This window comes from Notolabrus celidotus, chromosome 12 (genome assembly GCF_009762535.1).
Source record: "Notolabrus celidotus isolate fNotCel1 chromosome 12, fNotCel1.pri, whole genome shotgun sequence".
In the NCBI taxonomy this organism is placed as follows: Eukaryota; Metazoa; Chordata; class Actinopteri; order Labriformes; family Labridae; genus Notolabrus; species Notolabrus celidotus.
In genome coordinates, this window is record NC_048283.1 from 21,509,810 (window position 1) to 21,530,790 (window position 20,981).

General features: G+C 38.5%; 1 protein-coding gene across 1 annotated transcript; it reads left to right on the plus strand.

Annotated features, from left to right (window-relative positions):
* The first annotated feature begins 2,881 nt into the window (after nt 1-2,881).
* Nucleotides 2,882-14,301, plus strand: skap2 (src kinase associated phosphoprotein 2). Its single transcript, XM_034698611.1, is given in 13 exon segments — nt 2,882-3,045; nt 3,348-3,453; nt 3,567-3,592; nt 4,403-4,501; nt 5,287-5,367; nt 6,562-6,645; nt 6,811-6,935; nt 7,285-7,348; nt 7,476-7,598; nt 7,715-7,789; nt 10,394-10,474; nt 10,477-10,505; nt 13,871-14,301. Coding segments are annotated over 13 exon segments (1,026 nt in total). The 5' UTR covers nt 2,882-3,005; the 3' UTR covers nt 13,964-14,301.
* Nucleotides 14,302-20,981: the final 6,680 nt, after the last annotated feature.

Genomic DNA, 20,981 nt, shown 5'->3' on the forward strand with positions numbered 1-20,981 from the left:
CATGCTCAATGGGTGAACTCTGCTTCTTTCCTCTGATTAAAACAGATATTCTGCCCCTTTTCCTACATTCACAGATTCCATTTTGATTTATGCAACTCATAAAGAAGTGCCATATTCAGGTTAGTTTGTTGGTTGTGTAATAGCTAGTGCTGGATGGACTAAATGCATGTCATTAGACAACAGAGAAGTGGATGAAGCTTTTTGGAAAACTAGATTCAACAGGGAGCCAGAAGATCCCTCCCTCCACACACACAAACTCAAACTCTCTCAAACACACACAGAGAGGTCAAAGGTCGAGCTGGCTCTCCTCTCCTCTCCAAACTGGGAGGAACTGCTGCCGGGTCAGGATGGGGTCAGGTTTTGAATGAAGAGGAGAAGTCTGAGGAATTTATTGGCTGTGCAGATAACTTTGAACAGGAAGTGACATCAGGAAATGTGCAGTTACAAGCATGGGAAGTAAAATATGATTTAATTTGCAAAAGACAAGTATTTATATTCCTTTTAGGCATAAAGCAAGATTTAAAGGTCAGGTTCTCTCTGAATTAAATATGTGACCCTTCAGTCTTGATTTGAGAGATACAGCTTCAGTATCAAATGCTGTCCTAAGAATTTATGTTGTGCAAAGAATCAAAACAAATATGTACTCCTCCACTGAAGAAGAAGGAACAGAAGAGATGTTATATGGATGTTGCACAGACACTAAAGGTGTTCCCCTCTAAAACAGACTGCACCACCTGCAGCAGGAGTAAAAGCTACCGCTCTTCAAACAGCACCTCTTGAGCGGCACTCTCTCATTCCTCAATGACAACAACAAGGTATACAGTTCAAAGGCTCAGTCTTTTTCCCTGGATTGGCTGATGGCTGTCAAAAGATGACTAATGAATGACTGACACCTTTATAAACAATATGACAAGAGGCTCCTTTCATTGAATACACCAGGAGGCACAGGGTTCACCTCTGGGCATGCACTGGTTGCATCCGACAGAATAGAGAAACCATTTGCTGTAGTCCAGGAAGTCTGGGTCCTAGAACATATCACACAGGGCCCCACCAAAGCCCAAGCAAACCATGCACAACTGCTGTAACCACACCTCCATTATGCTCATGACACATTTACATATTTCAATAACTATCTTAATTGTGTTACACTCTGAAAATTGAAGATCAATTGCCACAAGAAAGCAAGCATGATATTTTCTCATTCAAATCTGCTGTCAAATATGTTTTTACAAATAGGCTACATATCATTTCACACATCTACATGAACAGGAAGGCATAGAGAAGCAACCACAGTGATACAACTACAAGCCTGCTTTTTTCTAAGCTAAATTTAGACTCCAAATATCTCCCCAACACACTCCTGTCACTCTGGACATGAAGGCAGGTTATTACAGCCATCTCATTTTGTTTACAGTCGACAAAATACCTTTAAAAGTGTGACGAAAAAAACAGTAGATTAAACAATAATGGAACAAATTTACTGTATAAAGCATTTAACAGGATTTTATGACTTTTTGACATTTTTTTACAGGTTACAAAATCAATCCATGTATGCATTCATCTTACTTTTTACTTGTATATGTTTTTCCTTATAACACATTTTATTTATTCCTACAGTGGTGTATCTTTAGTAAAAAATATTAAAATGCACTGTAACAAATGTTCTGAAAGCTATCTTTTATGATTTAAATGTAATTTTTTTTCTTGGTTAATTCTTTAATAAACACCATCTTCTTGCATTTGTAATTTACAAAACATAACCATGTCATATTCAGCCACACCTGACTTTACCATAAAAAGTCATCCCAATCAAAGTGGATCATCTCACCTGGCATCAAGAATATTGTTTTTTTATAGACTGACTCAGAAAACAAAACAACAACAAACAAATTCATTAAAAAACAGGGTCCCTTCCTTCTTTAGTGGCCAGTCACTCCCACTTCCCCTTCTCTATAGCGCCCATATGAACATAAAGAGTATTTCAAAGTGGTAGAGGAATGAACAGTGCAGCAGGAGTAGCACAGCCTCTGTTGTCAAAATTAACTTGGCACAGAAGCCTCCATAACAGTTTGAAATAACTGCCTCCTCGTTTATTAATGACTCTTGTTAAGATTTACTATGTTGACATATTCATAAACTCTAAGCGCCTGCATCATTGTAAAAAAAGACACTTCCAATATGGCCAGTCAGAGTGCCAGAGAAATATAATGTGGAATCATTCAAACAATATGATTGACTTTATTGGTCTGTAACGCTCCATTAAAGCATCAAATCTTCATCATCATCAGCAGTCAGGGACATAAACACACACACACACACACACACACACACACACACACACACACACACACACACACACACACACACACACACACACACACACACACACACACACACACACACACACACATAAACTGATGTGTTGTCATTGTGGGTGTAGATCTAGGGAAAAGGATTAGGGCCAATGAAAAATCAAGTCAGAACTCAGAGATTAAAGTCTAAATTCTGACTTTAATCTTAGAATTGTGACTCTAATCTCAGGATTCTGCCTTAATATAAGAATTCTGACTTCAATCTCAGAATTCTTAGATTAAAGTCAGAATTCTCACTCTAATCTCAGAATCCTGCCTTTTTTTTTCTCAGAATTCTAACTTCAATCTAAAACATTTTAGCTTATGACCTTTTCTCAGAATACATATTTTTCTCAGAATCCTGACTTTAATCTCAGAATTCTGACTCTAATCTCAGAATCCTGACTCTTATCTCAGGATTCTGACTTTTATCTCACCATAATCATAATAAAAATAATAATGCACTTCCTTTTTTTTTTGTTTTTTTCTTCAGTGGCCCTAATCTTCTTCCGTAGTAGAAGAGCAGCATTGCAGCACTGGTCAGGGATAAATAATTAGCGCATGAACTTCCGTGTCTGCTGCTTCCGTGTCAAGTGAAGTTTCCTCTTCAGCTGGACCGTCCACCACTGCCTGAAAGGAGAGAAACTTGGAACAATGAGACCCATTCCCGAGGAGCTAACGTCGCTCATTTCAGGTACAATATCTTTTGAATATCTTTGAACGAGTTATTTTCTGTCTGTGTTCATGGCTCGTGTGCAGAAGAGACCGTTTAATGAAAAGAGGAAGTGCTCACTCAATATGGATGACTAACTTTGAGTACACACGACAGAGAGTTGCTGTTTCAACTATAATACTCACTCCTGATAACTTGCTAACCATGAGCACCTGAACGTCTCATGTGTTGTTGTGCTTTGATAATTAGATGTTTTCAAACTGTGCTGGACCACTTTGCTGCTACTAGTGATATTAACTTGTGTGAATCTAAATGCTGTTTAGATCTTGAACACTTCCTCAATGATGGATTAAAAGGAGAAAGCCTCAGCAAGAAGGCTAAGGAGAGGAGGGAGACCTTCATCAAACGGATTAAGGAGGTTAAATTAGGGTCAGTCTAATTTTATATATAGTGCATCAAAATGTCCTCTGTTTTGGAGTTTGGTTTTAATGTATCAAACCATGATGCACAACTTTTAAAACCCATTTGTTGTCTCCCCACAGTTTCCCACAGGACTTCAAGGACAGAAGTGAGTGATGATCCAGGGTTTATATTATGTTATACTGTTTGGCTTACTGTTTTGTCCCATCACTATCATCGCTCTCTCTCTCTCTTATTCTTCTCTATCCTTCTTTCCAACCCACTCACGGTAGAAGCAGGAGGCTGTCTAACATGAGTCTGGTTCTGCTCGAGGTTTCTGCATGTTAAAAGGAAGTTTTTCCTTGCAGCTGTAACTAGCTAAATACTGCGAGTTGCAATGCTCATTGTGGATTAAGATGAGATAAGATCAAGTCCTGTCAGTAAGAGGGGACTGGATCTTATCGTGTCTTGGGTCTTTGTTAATAATTTAACATAGAGTACGGTCTAGACCTGCTACATTTGTAAATGCGTCTTGAGATAATGTTTGTTGTGATTTGGCTCTTTACAAATAAGGATTGATAAAGACTGATTGATCTGTTGTGCCAGTGGTGTCCAACCCTCCAATATGGGAGGTCACCTCATGAATATAAGGGAGACAAGATAAATCCCATTGAGCATATCAGGATAAACCTGAGTCATCTTCAGGACAGATCCAATGAATGATGGTTATGATAATGACAACACGAAGGGAGAATTACAATCTGATGAACAAAAAAAGTCAGACTTTTCCATGCTGTTTGATTTTAACACTATCAAATGGTACAGAAAAAGTAAATCACTGTTCATTTTTTTTTCAAACAGCTTTTGAAACTCTTCAACTGAAGTGCTAACACCTCCATAGTCACGCACAATAGATTGGGAACCACTGTGTTACACCATAACATGCACCATTACCACACTGCACTGTTTACTCCTGCAGGTGGAGATGACTCAGACGATGAGGAGGAGGTTGACAGCAACAATGACGGTGGGTCTGTGCAGTCGGAGCGCACAGACAAAGACGAAGATGCTTGTGAAGGTAAGCCACTTAGAGGACATCAAAAGTTGACTTGCTAACTACTCACTGCTGTAGATTAAAGTCTTGAAAATTGCGTCTTGGCATGAAAATATAAAAATCTGTGGTACTGCTGTGTTGAGAAAGTGACTTTGAGTGGCACAATGAGAGAGACATTCCAACTGTAACTTGGCAACATACTAGAGGAGCAATTTGGGGGCACAACTGCTACTCCCCCCACCTCTTTCACCCCACCTCTTTGACAGCCAGAGCGTGCTTTATTACTCTCAGCCACAGTCTGGGGACCGACAATTACTGCCATGGCTGTAGTTTGAGGAAGAAAAAAAAACATTCCTGAATTTACAGTAGTTTTGAGCATGTGAGCCCAAACATGAATATGTATGCAAGATTTTGTGCTTACTTTTTGAACAGAGTATCAAGGAGATCCTTGTGAAATGGTGTTTAGGGTCTGTCTGGGGTTTATGGGCTGTAAGCAGCTGCCAGCTTTATGGCTGCTCTTTCGCACAAAGCAACTTTGACACAGCAGTTGAACATTTGCATTGAAGTTGCAAACTGCAACTCCAACACTGCTGTCTCTTCATGTGAGAGGTGAAACTGATCTCAGTGGAGCCTCATTGCTACATTCACGTATTTACATCATTCAATTTAACACATGAAAAAGAACAATTTGGGTTTGTTTCAGACTGCAAAATTAGACATAATTTTCTCTTTTACATTATATTAAAAATGATGATGAGTTTGCCATTAACACTGATCTGCTTTGCTGGGTTTCCTCGATTCCTGTCCAGGAGCGCAGCAGTCTCCACCTGTGGCAGCTCAGGACCTGACATCTGTCTTTAAGGCTGGTTACCTGGAGAAGCGCAGGAAGGGTGGGTGTTCTGTTCATTACTTACATACAGAGCTATAGTTTGAAAAGTTATGAACAGTAGGTTTAATTTCTATTACTTGGTCTGCAGGGACAGTATCCATATGACCAAATATTTGTTTATGTCTTTTAACTATATTTATGTGTGCCCAAAAAGTTGAAAATTTGACAGTTCCATCCGTGATGCTCAACCAATTCCCCAGAATATGAAATTATACATAATCCAATCAAATCAAATCCAGCTTTATTTGTTTAGCAACTCTCTTGCGTACAAGCACGCAGCCCAAAGTGCTTCACAAAGAACAAACAGACAGAAAAATCAAAGCAATCAATAAATAGTAAAAGACTAAAATAAGAAAGATGATAATAAAAAGCTTAAAACTATTATTTAAAGCTCCTCTGAGGATTTTTAGGTGGTTGTGAAATTGACTGAAATTAATAATGATGTCTCTTTAATGCCTGTAAAAGCAAACAAGACCATCAACAAGAACAGTAAATATTTCCATAGTTATCTTTAAAGTCTGAAACCACTGGTGGGCAGTAGGTGTCAGACTAGGTGGATAATTTAATGTCACAGATACCACCTCTGCAGATAATTTGGATGACTGATACAACTGACTGTTTAAAGAGAGCAGGATAAGATATTTTGTCAAGTAACACTAATTCACAAAATCAGTATGGATTATTTTGTCCACTGGGGGTGCCAAATCAACAGAAACAGCAAGTTCCTCACATGAGCTTAACTAAAATCAGTGACAGGTTATAAAAACAAAACTGCCAAAAATAAATAAACAAACAAATAAGTAAGTGAACATAAAAAACAATAAAATTAAATGAAATAAAATGTACTGTTTATAAACGATAATTAAAATGTAGACAAGTCACTCCCACTTACAAGCTATATTAACTAGGCAAGTCTTTAATTTAGTTTTAAATATACAGAGAGATGTTGCTGTTCTAATGTCACACAGTGTCTGAAAAATGTGGATTGTAGCTCATACGATTGCATTTTTTAGAATATGTAGCTGCTCCATGTGTGCCCAAAATTAGCAAAGATATACACAAATAAGGAATAATTCATATGGAATAATGAAAACTCTAACTCTATCACCCAAAAAAGACAGTGTAAAATTAACTCCAAAGGATTTGACTGATTTCTTTCATTCACCTAAGATAGTTGTTCATCCTCTGTCCACAGATCACAGCTTCTTTGGCACTGAGTGGCAGAAGAGATGGTGTGCTCTAAGCCATCAGACCTTCTACTACTATGGCGGTGAGAAAGGTACTTCATCTTTTACTTTTTAACTCTATGTTCCAGTTATGAATTACGTGCTGTTTGAGAAAACTGAACCAGATGTCTGTTTGGTGTTACGCTGTTTTCCCAGATAGTGACAGTGGTGTTGTATTCTCTGAACCACTAATGACTGTGTTTCATCTCCTGTATAAGACAAGCAGCAGAAGGGGGAGTTCAGTATCGATGGGTACTCTGTCAAAATGAACAGCAGTTTACGGAAAGACTCAAAGAAGGACTGCTGCTTTGAAATTTCAGCTCCAGACAAGCGTGTCTATCAGGTACACTTATTTTCACCGAATGTTTGAGCCAGTGCCATTCCAAACTTGCCTCTTGTGTTAAGCAAACAAATGTGGACTTTGGATGTGACATGTTTAAAACGTGGACAGGCGTGTCTGTACTTGCACTTCATTAAATCTTTATTTTAAAACTTGTTCATTCATTTGACACTGCTGCCTTTGCAGTGGCTCAACCTGACACGCATAATTTAAAAAGTCTAAATGAGTGTTCCTAACATCCAGGCTCTTCCATACGGAATATTTTAATATGCATAAATGCAGTATTATTTGTTTATGTTAATTAATATATGAAGGGCTGCATGTTGCATTAACTGAAGTTTTCGTTTCACAGTTCTCTGCGTCATCAGTGAAAGAGGCGAGGGAATGGGTGAAACAGATTGACTTTGTTATAAAAGGTGTGAACTCTTTCAGTCATAAAAACTTACTATAAAGCACCTTCATGTAAAAAATGTTTCTCTTTACAAACAAAAACTGCAGTTATTTAAAAAAGAAAAAAAAATCTATTTTTGTTTTATTTTGTAGATATGTCAGGCATCATCCCAGAAGACGAGGATGAGGAACAGGAAGTGTATGATGATGTAGGAAATCTGGAGGAAGAAGATCAGTCTGAGGCGATTGATGAAGACATCTATGAAGAGCTGCCAGGTCTCCACACTATATTATTTATTTTCTGCTGTGTGCAATTCCTCATCCTATTATTAGATCAAGAGTTAAAAGTTTTAATCAACAGCACACTCAACCTTCAATATATTGTTGTTCAGAGGATGAAGAACCCACTCCAGTGAAGTCTCCTCCAAAGTTGGCTCCAGCCAGCAAACCGGCACCTCCTGCTGCAGGTACACAGCACACAGTGTGTGCATATATATCAGTGCTTCATAGTTTGTGGATAAGTAAGAGAAAAGTAAATGTACTTTATATATTCTCATACATAGCGTTTCTGTTGCTTTGTGCATGCTCCAAATTCAACGCCACCAGGCAGAAGAAGTGACACCTAGAGAGGAAGTTAGTGAGAACAGGCATGGCTGAAAGTTACCACAATGCTGGAAATAACTTAACGTTGTTTTAGGCAACTTCCTTTTTCAATAAGTGACGCGTTACAGGGCTGTTAGCACCAAAATATCATGCTTTCTTCTGATATCTACTCCTTTTATATAAATATAAGGGACACCACTGACATGAAGTGTTTCCACTTCAGATCAATAGATAGGCTGAGAGGTGGAAACATTCACTGCCAAGAAACTCTGTGGCCCCATTCCTAGTACTTACTAATTGTATAAAACAAGAAAATACAAACTTTTTTGTTCTTAGATAGTTTTATTAAGCAAAAAGCATCAATCATTTTTTTAGTCCTACCAAATGATGCAATGCATATGTTGTGCAAAGGCAACAACCTGCTGTTATACAGTATAAAATATAGGTTACTAGCGTTATAGAGTAACTGTCAGAAAATACAAAAATATATTTAAGCACTGCCATCAATCTTTGACCAAAGTTCTAGAATCCAAAAAGCCTCAGTTTATAGAATAAAGATAATTTATTTTAGATTTTTATTTCAAATATGTTTATTGAGTTTTTTTATCTATCTATCTATCTATCTATCTATCTATCTATCTATCTATCTATCTATCTATCTATCTATCTATCTATCTATCTATCTATCTATCTATCTATCTATCTATCTATCTATCTATCGGAAATAAATATCTCTATAGATATCTATATGTGTACAGTATGAGTATGTATATATATTTATATATCTATACATATCTATATCTATAGATATATATGGATATATATGGATATATATATACACAAAAAAGTTGTTCATTCTATAAAGTGAAAAAAAGTTTCTCAACTCAACTAATTTATGTATATAGCACCTTTCATACATAACAGCATGCAAAGGAGCTGACAGAAAATAATAGAAATACATTAATTAATAAAAAATTTAAAAGGAAAGAAAAACAAGATAAACAAACACTTCAATAAAATAAATCAATACAGCAAAATAAAATCAGCAAGGTTAAAAAACAAAATTAAAGACAATGAAAATCGAAAAGATCAGATAAATAGTAGACACAAATAAGATAATCAATGTTGTTAAAACAGTGCTATAATAATAATCTTAGTATTTAATATTTTCAGACACATTCCAACATGCACATCAGAGAATAAGGAGATTACTGCAAGAATATAATAACATGAAGGTGAGCCAAACAGAAAACAAAGCATGACTCAAATCTAACAGGGTTGTTGTAAAGTTACAAAAATAGAATAATGAACATAGAAAAGTACCAGGGTTGGGCAGAAACATCCCACACTGCCACAGATTGCACAGTAATGTGCAGGACAGGTAAAGACAGACAAAACCCCGTGGCAGTTACAGTGATACCTGATATACCCTAGCCCTTCACACCCTCCCCTCTCCACTGCTATTCTCCCTTCCCCTGCTGTCCTGAAGTCATAATATCTAAGAGTGAGTTTGCAGTGCACCACATAAAGCCAAAGCGTACTTTTTGTGTCACATTTTCATAATGTGCTTTTAGTTTTGTTTGGGCGTTAGTAAGTTAGGATAAGGAGGGTTCCCAATGTCTCATAGAATTTCCTCTTCGAGCTACTGACATTTAAGTTTGAGACCGGACATTACATCCTGAAGCCACTGGTCAAGTGCTTTTTTGGCCAGTCTTTAGCTTAAAAAATAAATCAAAGTTTGATTCATATTATCATTTAAGATTACATTTCAGTCAGAGCATTGTTTCGTCATCTTCTCTATAATGACATTACTTGTGAAACTTTGCAACAACCCTGTTAGATTTTAGTCGTGTTTTGTTTTCTGTTTGGCTCAGCTTCATCCTTCATGTTATTATATTCTTGCACTAATCTGCTCCTTATTCTCTGATGTGCATGTTGGGATTTGTCCTGTCATTTTCACACAGTGAAAATACTAAATACTAAGAGATAATTATTATTAGCATTGTTTTAACAACATTGATTATCTTATTTATTTAACCATTTATGTCTACTATTTATCTGATCTTTTTAGCTTTCATAATTTTTATTTTGTTTTTCACCCTTGCTTGATTTATTTAACTGTATTGATTATTTTATTAAAGTATTTTTATATATTTTTTTCCTTTCCCTTTTGAATCCTTTGTTTTACCTATTTCTGTTATTTTCCGTCTATTCTTTTGTGAAGCACTTTGGGCTGCATGCATTTATTTATGAAAGGTGCTATATAGAAACTTTCTCTCACTAATAGGTAGAGTGAACTTGGCTCATAGCCTCTGTCTGCCTCTACTTCTATTTCAGGCTCTGCACTGCCTCCTGTTGGTGCTGCTTCACACAGTCAGCTGCTGCTGTCTCAGACCTGTATGATTAATAAGATTATTCCAAACACTTCATTGTTATTGCTTTCTTCTTTCCCTTGGTTTCCCTTTCAGTTGATAAGAGCGAGGACTACCCCAACTACTACCAGGGTTTGTGGGACTGTGTGGCAGACCACTCGGATGAGTTGTCCTTCAAACGGGAGATGCCATCTACATCCTGAGCAAGGTATGGCTTAGAGAACACTGCATGTCTGACGTCAACATTTATCTGTCCCTAAATGAGAGTCTTCTTTGTGCATGGGAAAGCTAGGTTTAGGTCAGCTTACTGTGATACTAAAGTTTAGAGACATGGTTTGTAGTCAGAGGGGTTCTGCTGGCCCCAGACCACCTATAGTGAGTTATTTCAGAGCCCTCAGAGAAACTGGCTGTTCGCATCCTTTACTGGCAGCATCTGGCCCGCCGCCTGGAGGTGGATGGCTGATGGTAAGAGGCAGACTGGGCTTGGTTCTCTCTCTGGCACCGTGATGGGGATTAGTTGTGTCACAACGGAAACTGTTTTAGTGCCGCTGGCGGAGGCCGGGCTTCGCTGGCACACAGTGCCATTCCATCACTTCCATCTGGGCTGTTTCAGCATGCTGTCCCAGCCGCCATGCTGGGTGCTGAGCAGCCCGCAGCCCACACACCTCTCAGACATCTCTCTCACCTCGCCAAATAGGAATGTGTGTTCTCAGGAAACCCGGGCTCAGTCCGCCACTCCATTCAGAACAGGTGAGGACGTGTGGTGGACGCACAATTTCCGAGGCTTGTCGCCTTGGCGTGCGTGCCAGGTAATGAGGACTGAGGGGCCGTTCTTTACCTTTTATTATGCAACCAAACAGAAGCCCTTTTGTGCTCAGCTGCCTCATGTGAACGCAGAATTGGGTTTTGTTTTGATGCATTTTATGAGCAAGTTTTAGAGCATCCCACAGCAAATGAGTCAAAGAATATTTAACTGTTGCAGATTCATGTCAACCCTGTGGTTTGTGTTACATAAAAAAGTGTTAAATGTGCTCCATCTAGACTAGTTATATTTCCTGTCTGGTTTGGTTTCTATGGAGCATGAAGTCAACTGAGACATACTGTTGTCAACCGGCCAGCTCAGTTTCCAAATTCAAGTCTGCCATCTAGTGGCAACTCGACGCCATGAAGACATGGTGATGTGACTTGTTTTGTACAGATCTGAATTGATAGAATCATCATTCCTGATTCAGCGATTAATACTTAGACCATCATTTTCTGAAAAATGTGTTTATTTTACATTTTCTTTTGTATTGCAAAATCAAAATGAATCAACTTGCAAATTTAGGGGGACAAAATAAGCTCATGTTGAGGTTCAAAGAACAAAATACTGTCTACTGCTGACCAGCTTATTGATTAATTGATCCAGCACTAATGGAAGGAAACAAATGCACAAAGCAGACAGACCCATCAATGCTCAGTGGCCAAATGCCTGTTTAAGACTCCTTCTCCATGTGTGGAAAAGGACCAAGAATCAAGTTGCCCTTTCACTCAGACTGGGAGTGCCATTAGCTGAAACCTTGGTGTTGGGGTTGTGGCCCGCTGCGAGGGCAATGACCATAAAACCTGTCTGGACTGCAGCAGCCAGCTGCAGCTAAAGGGCCGGTCGGCTCCTTCCCCCCCCTCAACTCCTCCTCCCTCCATCACTCCCTCCACCCTCATTCTCCTTTCTCCCTCTTTCCTCTGTGTCCCTCCCCCCCATTCCACAGTCCAGAAATAGCTGTAGTGTTACAGCTGCGAGACCCCCCAGTCAGGACCTGGGCGTTGATTATAGGGCTGGACTGGGAGTGAGGGAGAGAGTGTTGTACGGATATGCTACACTAGACCCCCCCCACTCAAGCCACAGCACATAAAACAAATCAAGAGATGTGACAAATCACTTAACACTGTTGCTGCAGATCTCTCAAGGGTTAAAAATGACAAAATATTGGTCATGCAGTCATCTGTCTACCTAACTTAAAACCTGATCCACACATGGTCACCTCACAGAGCAGCTATGAATATAGCATCTATGAGTACCCAGAAAAGCATTACATAAGTCCTATCAATTATTATTATTATTATTATTATTATTATTATTATTATTATTATTATAGAAATAGTTATTGCCCAAAATTGAAGGATGGGATTTTCATAATGATGACAGAAGAAGTGAAACCAAATAAAGTCTGGGACCATGTACTGAATTTTTGTCATGGTTGGTATGAATGTTGTGAGTCTTGTTAAGCACCTTGCTGATATGCTTTGATTTTTATATTTATACATGTTCAACAAAAATACACACACCACAACAATTTGAAAAAAAGAGGTATGGAACATTAGTATTATCTAGACTATCTCTGTCTATGCATGTTTGGTCATGTGACCTCAAATGTGTGTCCCACATTTACTCAGGCATGACTTGTTTCTGAGCCAGATCTACACAATGAGGTGTTGCTCTTTTCAAAGGCCTGCTGCAGGAAGTCATAATGTGCACACACACTTGGTCTCGCACTCTCTTACACACACCTTATGTCAATGTGCTACATTATCCCTGAGGGGCCTGTGAAATGTGGTTTTAATCATGTGATACATTCTTAGAATGACCAAGACATTTTTTGTTTGTTTCTTTTGATGTTTAATTTGCTGTTGATGAACGACCCAATCAACAGACAACTGTTCATTCTAGTCACGTGTATTGTTGTAGTTGTTCTTCATCCTTGGCTTAATACAACCGTGTGATCACTTACATCCATTACACTCTCCTGGGAATAACTGGACACAGATGTGGTCTCCTTGAGTTTTTGCACTGATTTGAAACACTGTGCAGGTTCCTCTTCCTTTATCCTCGTCAGAACATGATCTCTGGTGTTGATTCATGATGGGGAAGACTTTGATGTGAGGTCAGGCTCCTGACCAAACAGAGAGAGAGAGGGGTTTCTCCTCTTGTCTCAGATCTCCTCACAGTGTTCTCCTCACATCTCAGCATGCTGACAGCCATTTGGAGCTATTACTTGTCATGCTGTGACAGATTTATGTGTGATGGGCTCTAGACACACACTAAGGTTTTTTTTTGTGTGGAGTGGAGGGGAGGGGAATGGGTGCAGGCTCAAAAGCAACACCAGGAAGAGACGCATGATGGGAAAAGATGGGATAAAAAGTAGTTGATGTGGTGTAGGTTTTGTTTTAGAGACTTGAGTGATAGAACATCATGAAGCAGTGTCAGGGGTATTTTCCTCCTTTATCATGTTCCTTTATAAGGTCAGCTGGAATTTAAAAGGGCAGGTAGAGATGAATTAATTAATAGCATTTTGATTTCTTATAATATTTATTAATGTGTCATAGATGTTGTATGTATGCATGTGACGTGAGTGTTTGGTATGTTGTTGGGTTTGTGGGCTCTATGCGCACGGATTCCTTCACTCCATCTTCTTATTCTTCCTTATAGATAATAAAGTTGTTCTGAATTTGAATTGAAGTAAAAGAGAGAAGGAACTATTTGTCTGCAGCACACTAGTTGGGACCTCATGATGCGTTCACTTTTCCTTTCTGTAGGAGTACCAGAACTTTGGATGGTGGATCGGAGAGAAGAATGGAGCGATAGGAATCGTCCCCAAAGAGTACCTGTTGGAGCTTTATGCTCTATGAAATGTACACGGTGTGAGCTGCTCAGACCTCATCGCTACCATAGCAGGATTTTATTAGCTTACTTATTTGCTCAGAACAACGACTACACGATTAATATATAGGCCTATACATGAAAGGAATAAATTCATTACACTTCCACTGGTACATTTAGTCATTTCCAGGATCATATTCACTGTAAAAGGATGTTAGCACAGATTTTCATAAATCTGATACCGTGTTTGAAAGTATTTTTCTACTGCCTGTTTCTATTTATTTTCCATCTAGGACACAGTTTGTCTAATCACTATTTCATGCTCTGCTTTTTGTAGATTTGACTGAGAAATAAAGAATTTATCATATGTCTTGTGTGAGAGTCTTTTATTTTATTATTAACTTGCTACTTAAGCCACAAGGTGGCAATAGAGTCTCTTCTGAGGTCATAGATTACCTCTGCGACAGAGATGATCAACACAGAGGTACCACACAACACTTCTTTCAGTTTTGGTCCTTCTAAATATTTTGAGATTGTATTTGTAGACTGAGCTAATAAGTGAGTTTTTACAAAGCCAGTGGAATACATTTGATAGATAATTTGAAATAGGTGTTTTGGGGGGATAGAGAATACTTCAACCTGTCTAGACATACAAAGGAGCATTTAAAAGTGAAATGAATCACATTTGACTTCTGTATTGCTATGAACGCAACACCAATCCTCTCTCAAATCAAACCCTCTTTGCACACCAAATATTTGTACATGACAGCCTGCATAATAGAAAGTCATTTATTTATTTTCAAAAATGACTCTCTTAATCTGGTCAGCCCTTTTATTTCAGGCTTCAAAGGGACACTAGGCGTCTTTTACGACACCTGAGAGACTGAGCTGGGCAGAGGATCACAGAGTGGCAGATGGCTGGCTGTGCTACGTGCCTGACTGAAATGGCTGAGGTGCACTAATAAGACAACCACCCTCACAGATAGCAGGGAAGCTTATCACCCTCTGAGGGGCTGTTTGACAGCAGGCGAAGGTTGCGTTCGCAGGGCATATCCCACAGAGGTTACATACATACTGTGTGTATATTTTTCCTTTTACAGTCTCATAGCTGAAATACAAAGTTAGACTTCAGTGTCTATTAGGATAATTCACCCCTTTTGGTTTGTAAAAGCCGAAAGAGGCCTCGCCAAGGTTCTCTCAAGGTTGTAGGAAAATGGGAAGCAAAATGTGTTCATTAACCGATAACTCACTGTATCTTTTTCTTCGTCTTCCCTCTATTTTTTCCTTCGCTCCTGTCTCTGTGTTTTGTTCCTGTTGAGTGATGAGCCTGTCCTCTGTCCTCTGGGTGACATTCAAAGCCAACATAAATCCTGCTCTTTACGGTACAGTGCAGCGATAAAGCTTCTCTGCTAATTGGAGATGTATTGAATTAACATAATTAGTTATTGAATATTCTACATTGAATGTAGAGAGGAATGCTTTGTTTTAGGGATGTAGAGGTACAGTGTGATGCCCGAACATTGAGAAAATTTCTACAATGTTTCTGACAAGGTTAATGTGTGTCTGCAGCCCCCTCACTGAGACAGATTAAAAGACACTTAAAAGCTGTTTTGGGGTTTTAGATTGTGTATTTAAGTACAAATATGTCTTTACTGCTGACATAGCTCAGTTTTCTCACTGTTAATGTAAAGCTATGGGTAAGGTTGCCAAAGGCAAGTAAGGCTAAATATTGCTTCTCATTTTTATGTGCCAATAAAGGATTTCCTTAATGGATGTCAACTACACCCCATCCCCCCTGTTCGATGTGGACAGCCATATCCTTAGAATATACAGGGTCTTTTATTGCAATTTAACATCAAGATATAATGTTTCATAGATAAATGTCACTGTGCCATTAATCTAGGGAGCACTAAATTACACTAATGATACCAGAATATCACTAATTAATACTTGCAACCATAAAAATACACTTTTACCAGCCAAATATATAAAGATGGAGCTGCTGAGTAACAATAAATAAAACTGGATTTGCTGAGAAAGATGATGGAAATATAAAACATTTCTTCAGGACAGCTTGCATTCTAAGATGTTGAGTAGTCGGTTAACAAATCCTACACAGCCTGACACCTGTAACACGCAATACTTTGATGTTCAGCCCCCCTCAATGCATGCATTTACAGTAATACTTGTCAGGACATTGTCAGGACCGTGATAATCACAATAACAGCTTCAAATCTTTGCTGAGTATTATCATGCACCATCACCCTTTCATACCATCACCCAGAGGGCTAAAGACTTGATCTATACCACTTTAGAGAGGTAATCTTGATCAAGCTGTCAGCTGTTTCTGCTGCTCTTTAACCGGGTCACTCAGCCATAGATCACAGCACAGCTTCATACAGAGTTTCTGTCAGGAATAACACTGCTTTATTTATGTGGTATCCCCTGGCATTTTCCAGGAAATGTATTACCTCTCCAACTGGCCCTCTGTCAGCATTCCATTAAAGCCTCTCCCCTGGTCTAAATCTAAAAATCTGATATAGACACTTTTTAAATGCAAGTCACTCTTAATTGAGGTCAATTTCTGTTAACATAACTCAGGGCAGCTGACAAATGAAGTTTTTTTTCCTTCAGTGAGCTTGTGACACAGAGAGGAGACACATTGCATATAAAGTGATGGCTAACAAAGATCATGACAAGGGGCTGTGAAAACTAATTTTTCAAAACTTTAAGCAAGATTTAATTCCTCTTAATTTCTTTTCTGCTATACAAAACAGAAGAAAAGCAGGTGCCATGCATACATGGGTTTGGTTATGTATCTCACAAGCACCACATCTGCTTTTCTCCTGTTCAGTGCCTATATTTGCTGCAGTAATGGAATGTAGACATGTACCTCTCAGGAGCTGTATGGGTAGACCTATGTGGCACCTGTCTGAAAGTCCACCCCTTTTCCCCTGTAATTATGGCCTTATACCAGAACATGTCTTTTCTGTTGCCCTTGTTCTGTACACAATGAATCAATGATCAACAAGCTTCTTTTTTTAAATGCCCTGTGACCCGGGTAGCTGAACCACATACAGAGAAAGCCATTATATGACATGGCAGTCATTTAACTGGTGTCATGCTAAGGGTTAGAGTGTCACCTACTTCAACCCACTATTGTTTTACAACATCTTACTTTGGTATTCAGCCACTTCCTTGCTAACTTATTTGGTCGTATAACAAGAAAGGAAAGTGAAGGGGAAAATACCTTGCAAGTAGTGTTAGTTTGCAAAAGGTAGTGTTAGCCAGGAACTGGTTTGTCGCTAAGTTAGCTTTTGTGACTGTTGAGTGTGTATTAAATGGACACCACGCCTCCCTGCTCCTCCCATTGTGAGATGTAAAGCCAAAAGACCGCCTCGATGGGTGCTGCTGACATGTTGTGCTGGTGGAGCCAAGGCATGTGCAGAAGCCATCAGGCTGGTGGAGCCATGGATTGACGTCAAACCCTTTCTGCTAACCAAAAGTAGAAAGGGTTTTAACTTCAAATTTAACTTCAAGTCAGTACAGTCCAAAATATATATTTTTTTTTGTTGGTTTAAGGTAGAAACTTATGGTTTTGAAAAGTTCAATGTATCTGGTGTTAGTGTTTGTCTTGTTTTCCCTCACTTTCCCTCCTCTACTCTACTAATCTGATAAAGACCACTGCAGGAGCTGCTGTTGTCAACAGAACTGTCAATCAGTTATTTTAAAAAAAATCAAATAATCAAAAATGAACTTAAAAAAAAATAACATTTGAACATTAATTGTCATGATAAACTTTGATAGCTAACTTTCAGAGCTTGACCTCTGCTCCATCTGTTTACATACAGGAGGCAGGTTTATGACCTATACTGCAGCCAGTCAGTGGGGAAGCTCTTAAAATTATGTGTCTATAGTCTGTGAAAGTTTCTTTGGTGTCCATTTTTGTATCCAGGTTGTGACAAAGTTGTCCAAACATCACTGTTAGTTAGTAAGTATTGGCTCAAAATTGGCTGAATAGTTGCACCTTTCCTATACTTTAACACTACAGCGGCTGAGAAATGGTAAAATACTAACGTTAGCTGTTGTGTTACATTTGCCATAAGTTATGAGATGTGTTTTTTTTTCCATAAAAATGTAACATCATGGCTTCATGTCTGACTGGATTTTAAAATGCAGTTCTTTCTTTTTCTGATCTTTTTAAAAAATGCGGATTTGAATTTTAAGGTTCACAGAAATTGCTCAACTTACTGCCCCTACATGATGTCAGAGGAAAACAACCACCATTTGGCATAGAGCAGTTAATTTGTACTTAAAGCTGTCTTGTTTCCTTGTTAGTTTTCACAGCGTTTTGTGATACTTATGTGAAGCATAAGTGTAAATGTGAATGTACCAGCAGATGTTTAACACTAATGAAGATGTTGTTGCTGCAGGTTTGCTTGTCATCTCTCTCACTAACTATATGCATCAGTGTTACAAACTGGTCTCATGTTCTTGGCTGAGGTAGTTGGCGGTCCAGGCTGTCAGGCGGGAGGAGAGCTATGTGCTTACATGTCATTCAGGATAAATCAGTCTTATCAAAGTGACAGGTGTTTGTCCACCTGCTATAAACATCTCCCACGCCTCGCTCCAGCTCTTCATAGATTATTTACAAGGCTCCATCCTCCATACTCTGGCCCTGTTTACTCTCCGGCTGTGGCTCTAATATCAGGTCAGCGCTCCACCTCTGATTTACTCTACTAGTTAGTGAGGTGAGTAATGACCCTGGATGGTCTAGGAGGATAGGTTGTAATCAGCTGAGGTCAGAGGTGCTTTAACTGTAATTACAGCTTTCTTCAAATGTATCTTGTACACCTCCATACAGCTGACTGATACCCCCTCTCTTCTTCTTCTCTTTCCCCTTTTCACCCCCCACACAGATGCATGAAATGCCCCTGGTTGTAATGACCCCACACTCAGGTTGAAGTCCCAGCTCAAATGTCAGCTCTTAATATAGCAGCTTTTCTGTCTGACAGAGGAAGTAAAGGTATGAGGGTTGAGTTACAGGAGCTTGCTGAGCTAACAGAGTCACTGGATACAGCAGATTGTTGCCATCACTCCCGGATAATGTCAGCTTTGGTATGTGTCCAAGCACAGGTCCTGCCAAGCTAACCTGAGCTCATAGAGCCCAGGGTACAGGTTGTGTGGCCTATCTGTAGAGTGACCATACAAACACATTGGGTGAACAGATAACTTCACTACAACACTTTTGGGAAAAAAAATATACAAAATGTATTTTATTTACTGTTTTTTTTTCTTCTGATAGATAGAATAGGCAGGATTGTACAGATGGACTCTGACCTTAATCTGCACTACCAAACTTATACATTGTCAAAATCATTACTGCAGTAGGATTGGTTTAATAAAGGCTATGTTCACTGTATATTTCCATAGACATGCAATGAGCCATTTTTGTAATCCATGTCTAAATGGATAAAGAATCCCCCCAGAAGAGTCTTAACTGTCGTTTTGCCTGCAGAATATATATCTTCAAAATACTACATATAATATTAATATTTCCTTTCTCCATTGGACATTAATACTTCAAGTGCCATTGGCACCTTTACAGAGTGTTTAAGTACCTTACTTCACCCCAAATTGAAGGAGATTAGAAGGGGGTATGTTTACCTTTACAAACTGTAAATCATTTTGCTGATTTCACTTATTTACCTACACTTTGTCATAGGTGTTTTAGCCTCCTTAGCCTGTGAGACATAAAAAGCCTATTGTTGTTTTCAACAGTTGGTCGTCTGTCCTTCAGAAGGACCGCGTTCAATCTTGGCTTCTGCTGTCTACATGCCGAAGTGCCCTTGGCCAAGAACTGGGGTTAGTTATTACTTAGAAAAGTAAGAACTTTCTCAATAAACACAGGTGAACTCTATTGTTACTAATTGAATGACTTCTAAAAGCTTTGGCTACACCAGAGCTGATGTAAATGTGTCATATTAGTTGGGATAAATTCTATTCTATTCTATCATATCATATCATATCATATCATATCATATCATATATCATATCATATCATATCATATCATATCATATCATATTATATTATATTATATTATATTATATTAAATTATATTATATTATGGTTGCTTAAATCCCTCAGTAATTTGGGTGTTTTTGTTTCTACCTTCTATGATGCAGATTGAAATAAACTTAAATGTCAAACTTCAAAAACTTCAACTTTAGAATTCTCTATTTTGGTAAGTTTCCAAAAAGCCACGCAAACCCACTTTGATTAAATTAGGTAGATCTAAAAAATAAACTTGCCTCCTATTGGCTATATCTTACTTAAAAGGTTAAAGGTTATACGATTTTACCAAATAAATTCTAATAAATTCTATAAAACAAAACAAATAATGATTTAAGCTCAGAGCTAAATAATCCAAATAGAAAGACCCCCTCAGAAACTTTCTGATCTTTCACTTAATTAACTTTCATCTCTTTAATTCCCTCAATCTGGAGTGTTGCATTGGAATTTGGGCTCCATGAAAAGCTATCACATTAGGCCCCACCAATTATATAACGTGAATGTGTCAATATTCTTTGGGGCCATGTCAGTTATTGGCCCTTGAATGTTGATAATTTTTCTCCTTCCCAAAGCGCTCCTTTAGCAGCTCTATCTGCTAGAGAAGCCCATGAGGAGGTGTTAGGGCCTGTGTCCACGAACGTTTTTTTTTTTTGCACCGGCAGTAACTATTTTCAAAACAAAAACAATCCAGTTCAGTTTATTTTTCTCGAAAGCTGTTCTTTGTTGCTGAAATTGGTTCAACTTTTAGAGCACCGCAGTGCCCATCAATAAAAATGCCACCACCAACCAATCAAGATGAAGAAGGGGACTTCTGATATCAACTTTGTCAACAGCAATGGCCAAGGAGTAACTCACCACATCCATTTTTTTCCACATGTATTTTTCCTTGAGCAAATGCAAATATGAAGCACACAAACAATTATTAACAGAAGCACCCTGAAACTGAGGTTGTGGGTGCTGCCACTGCATAAAAG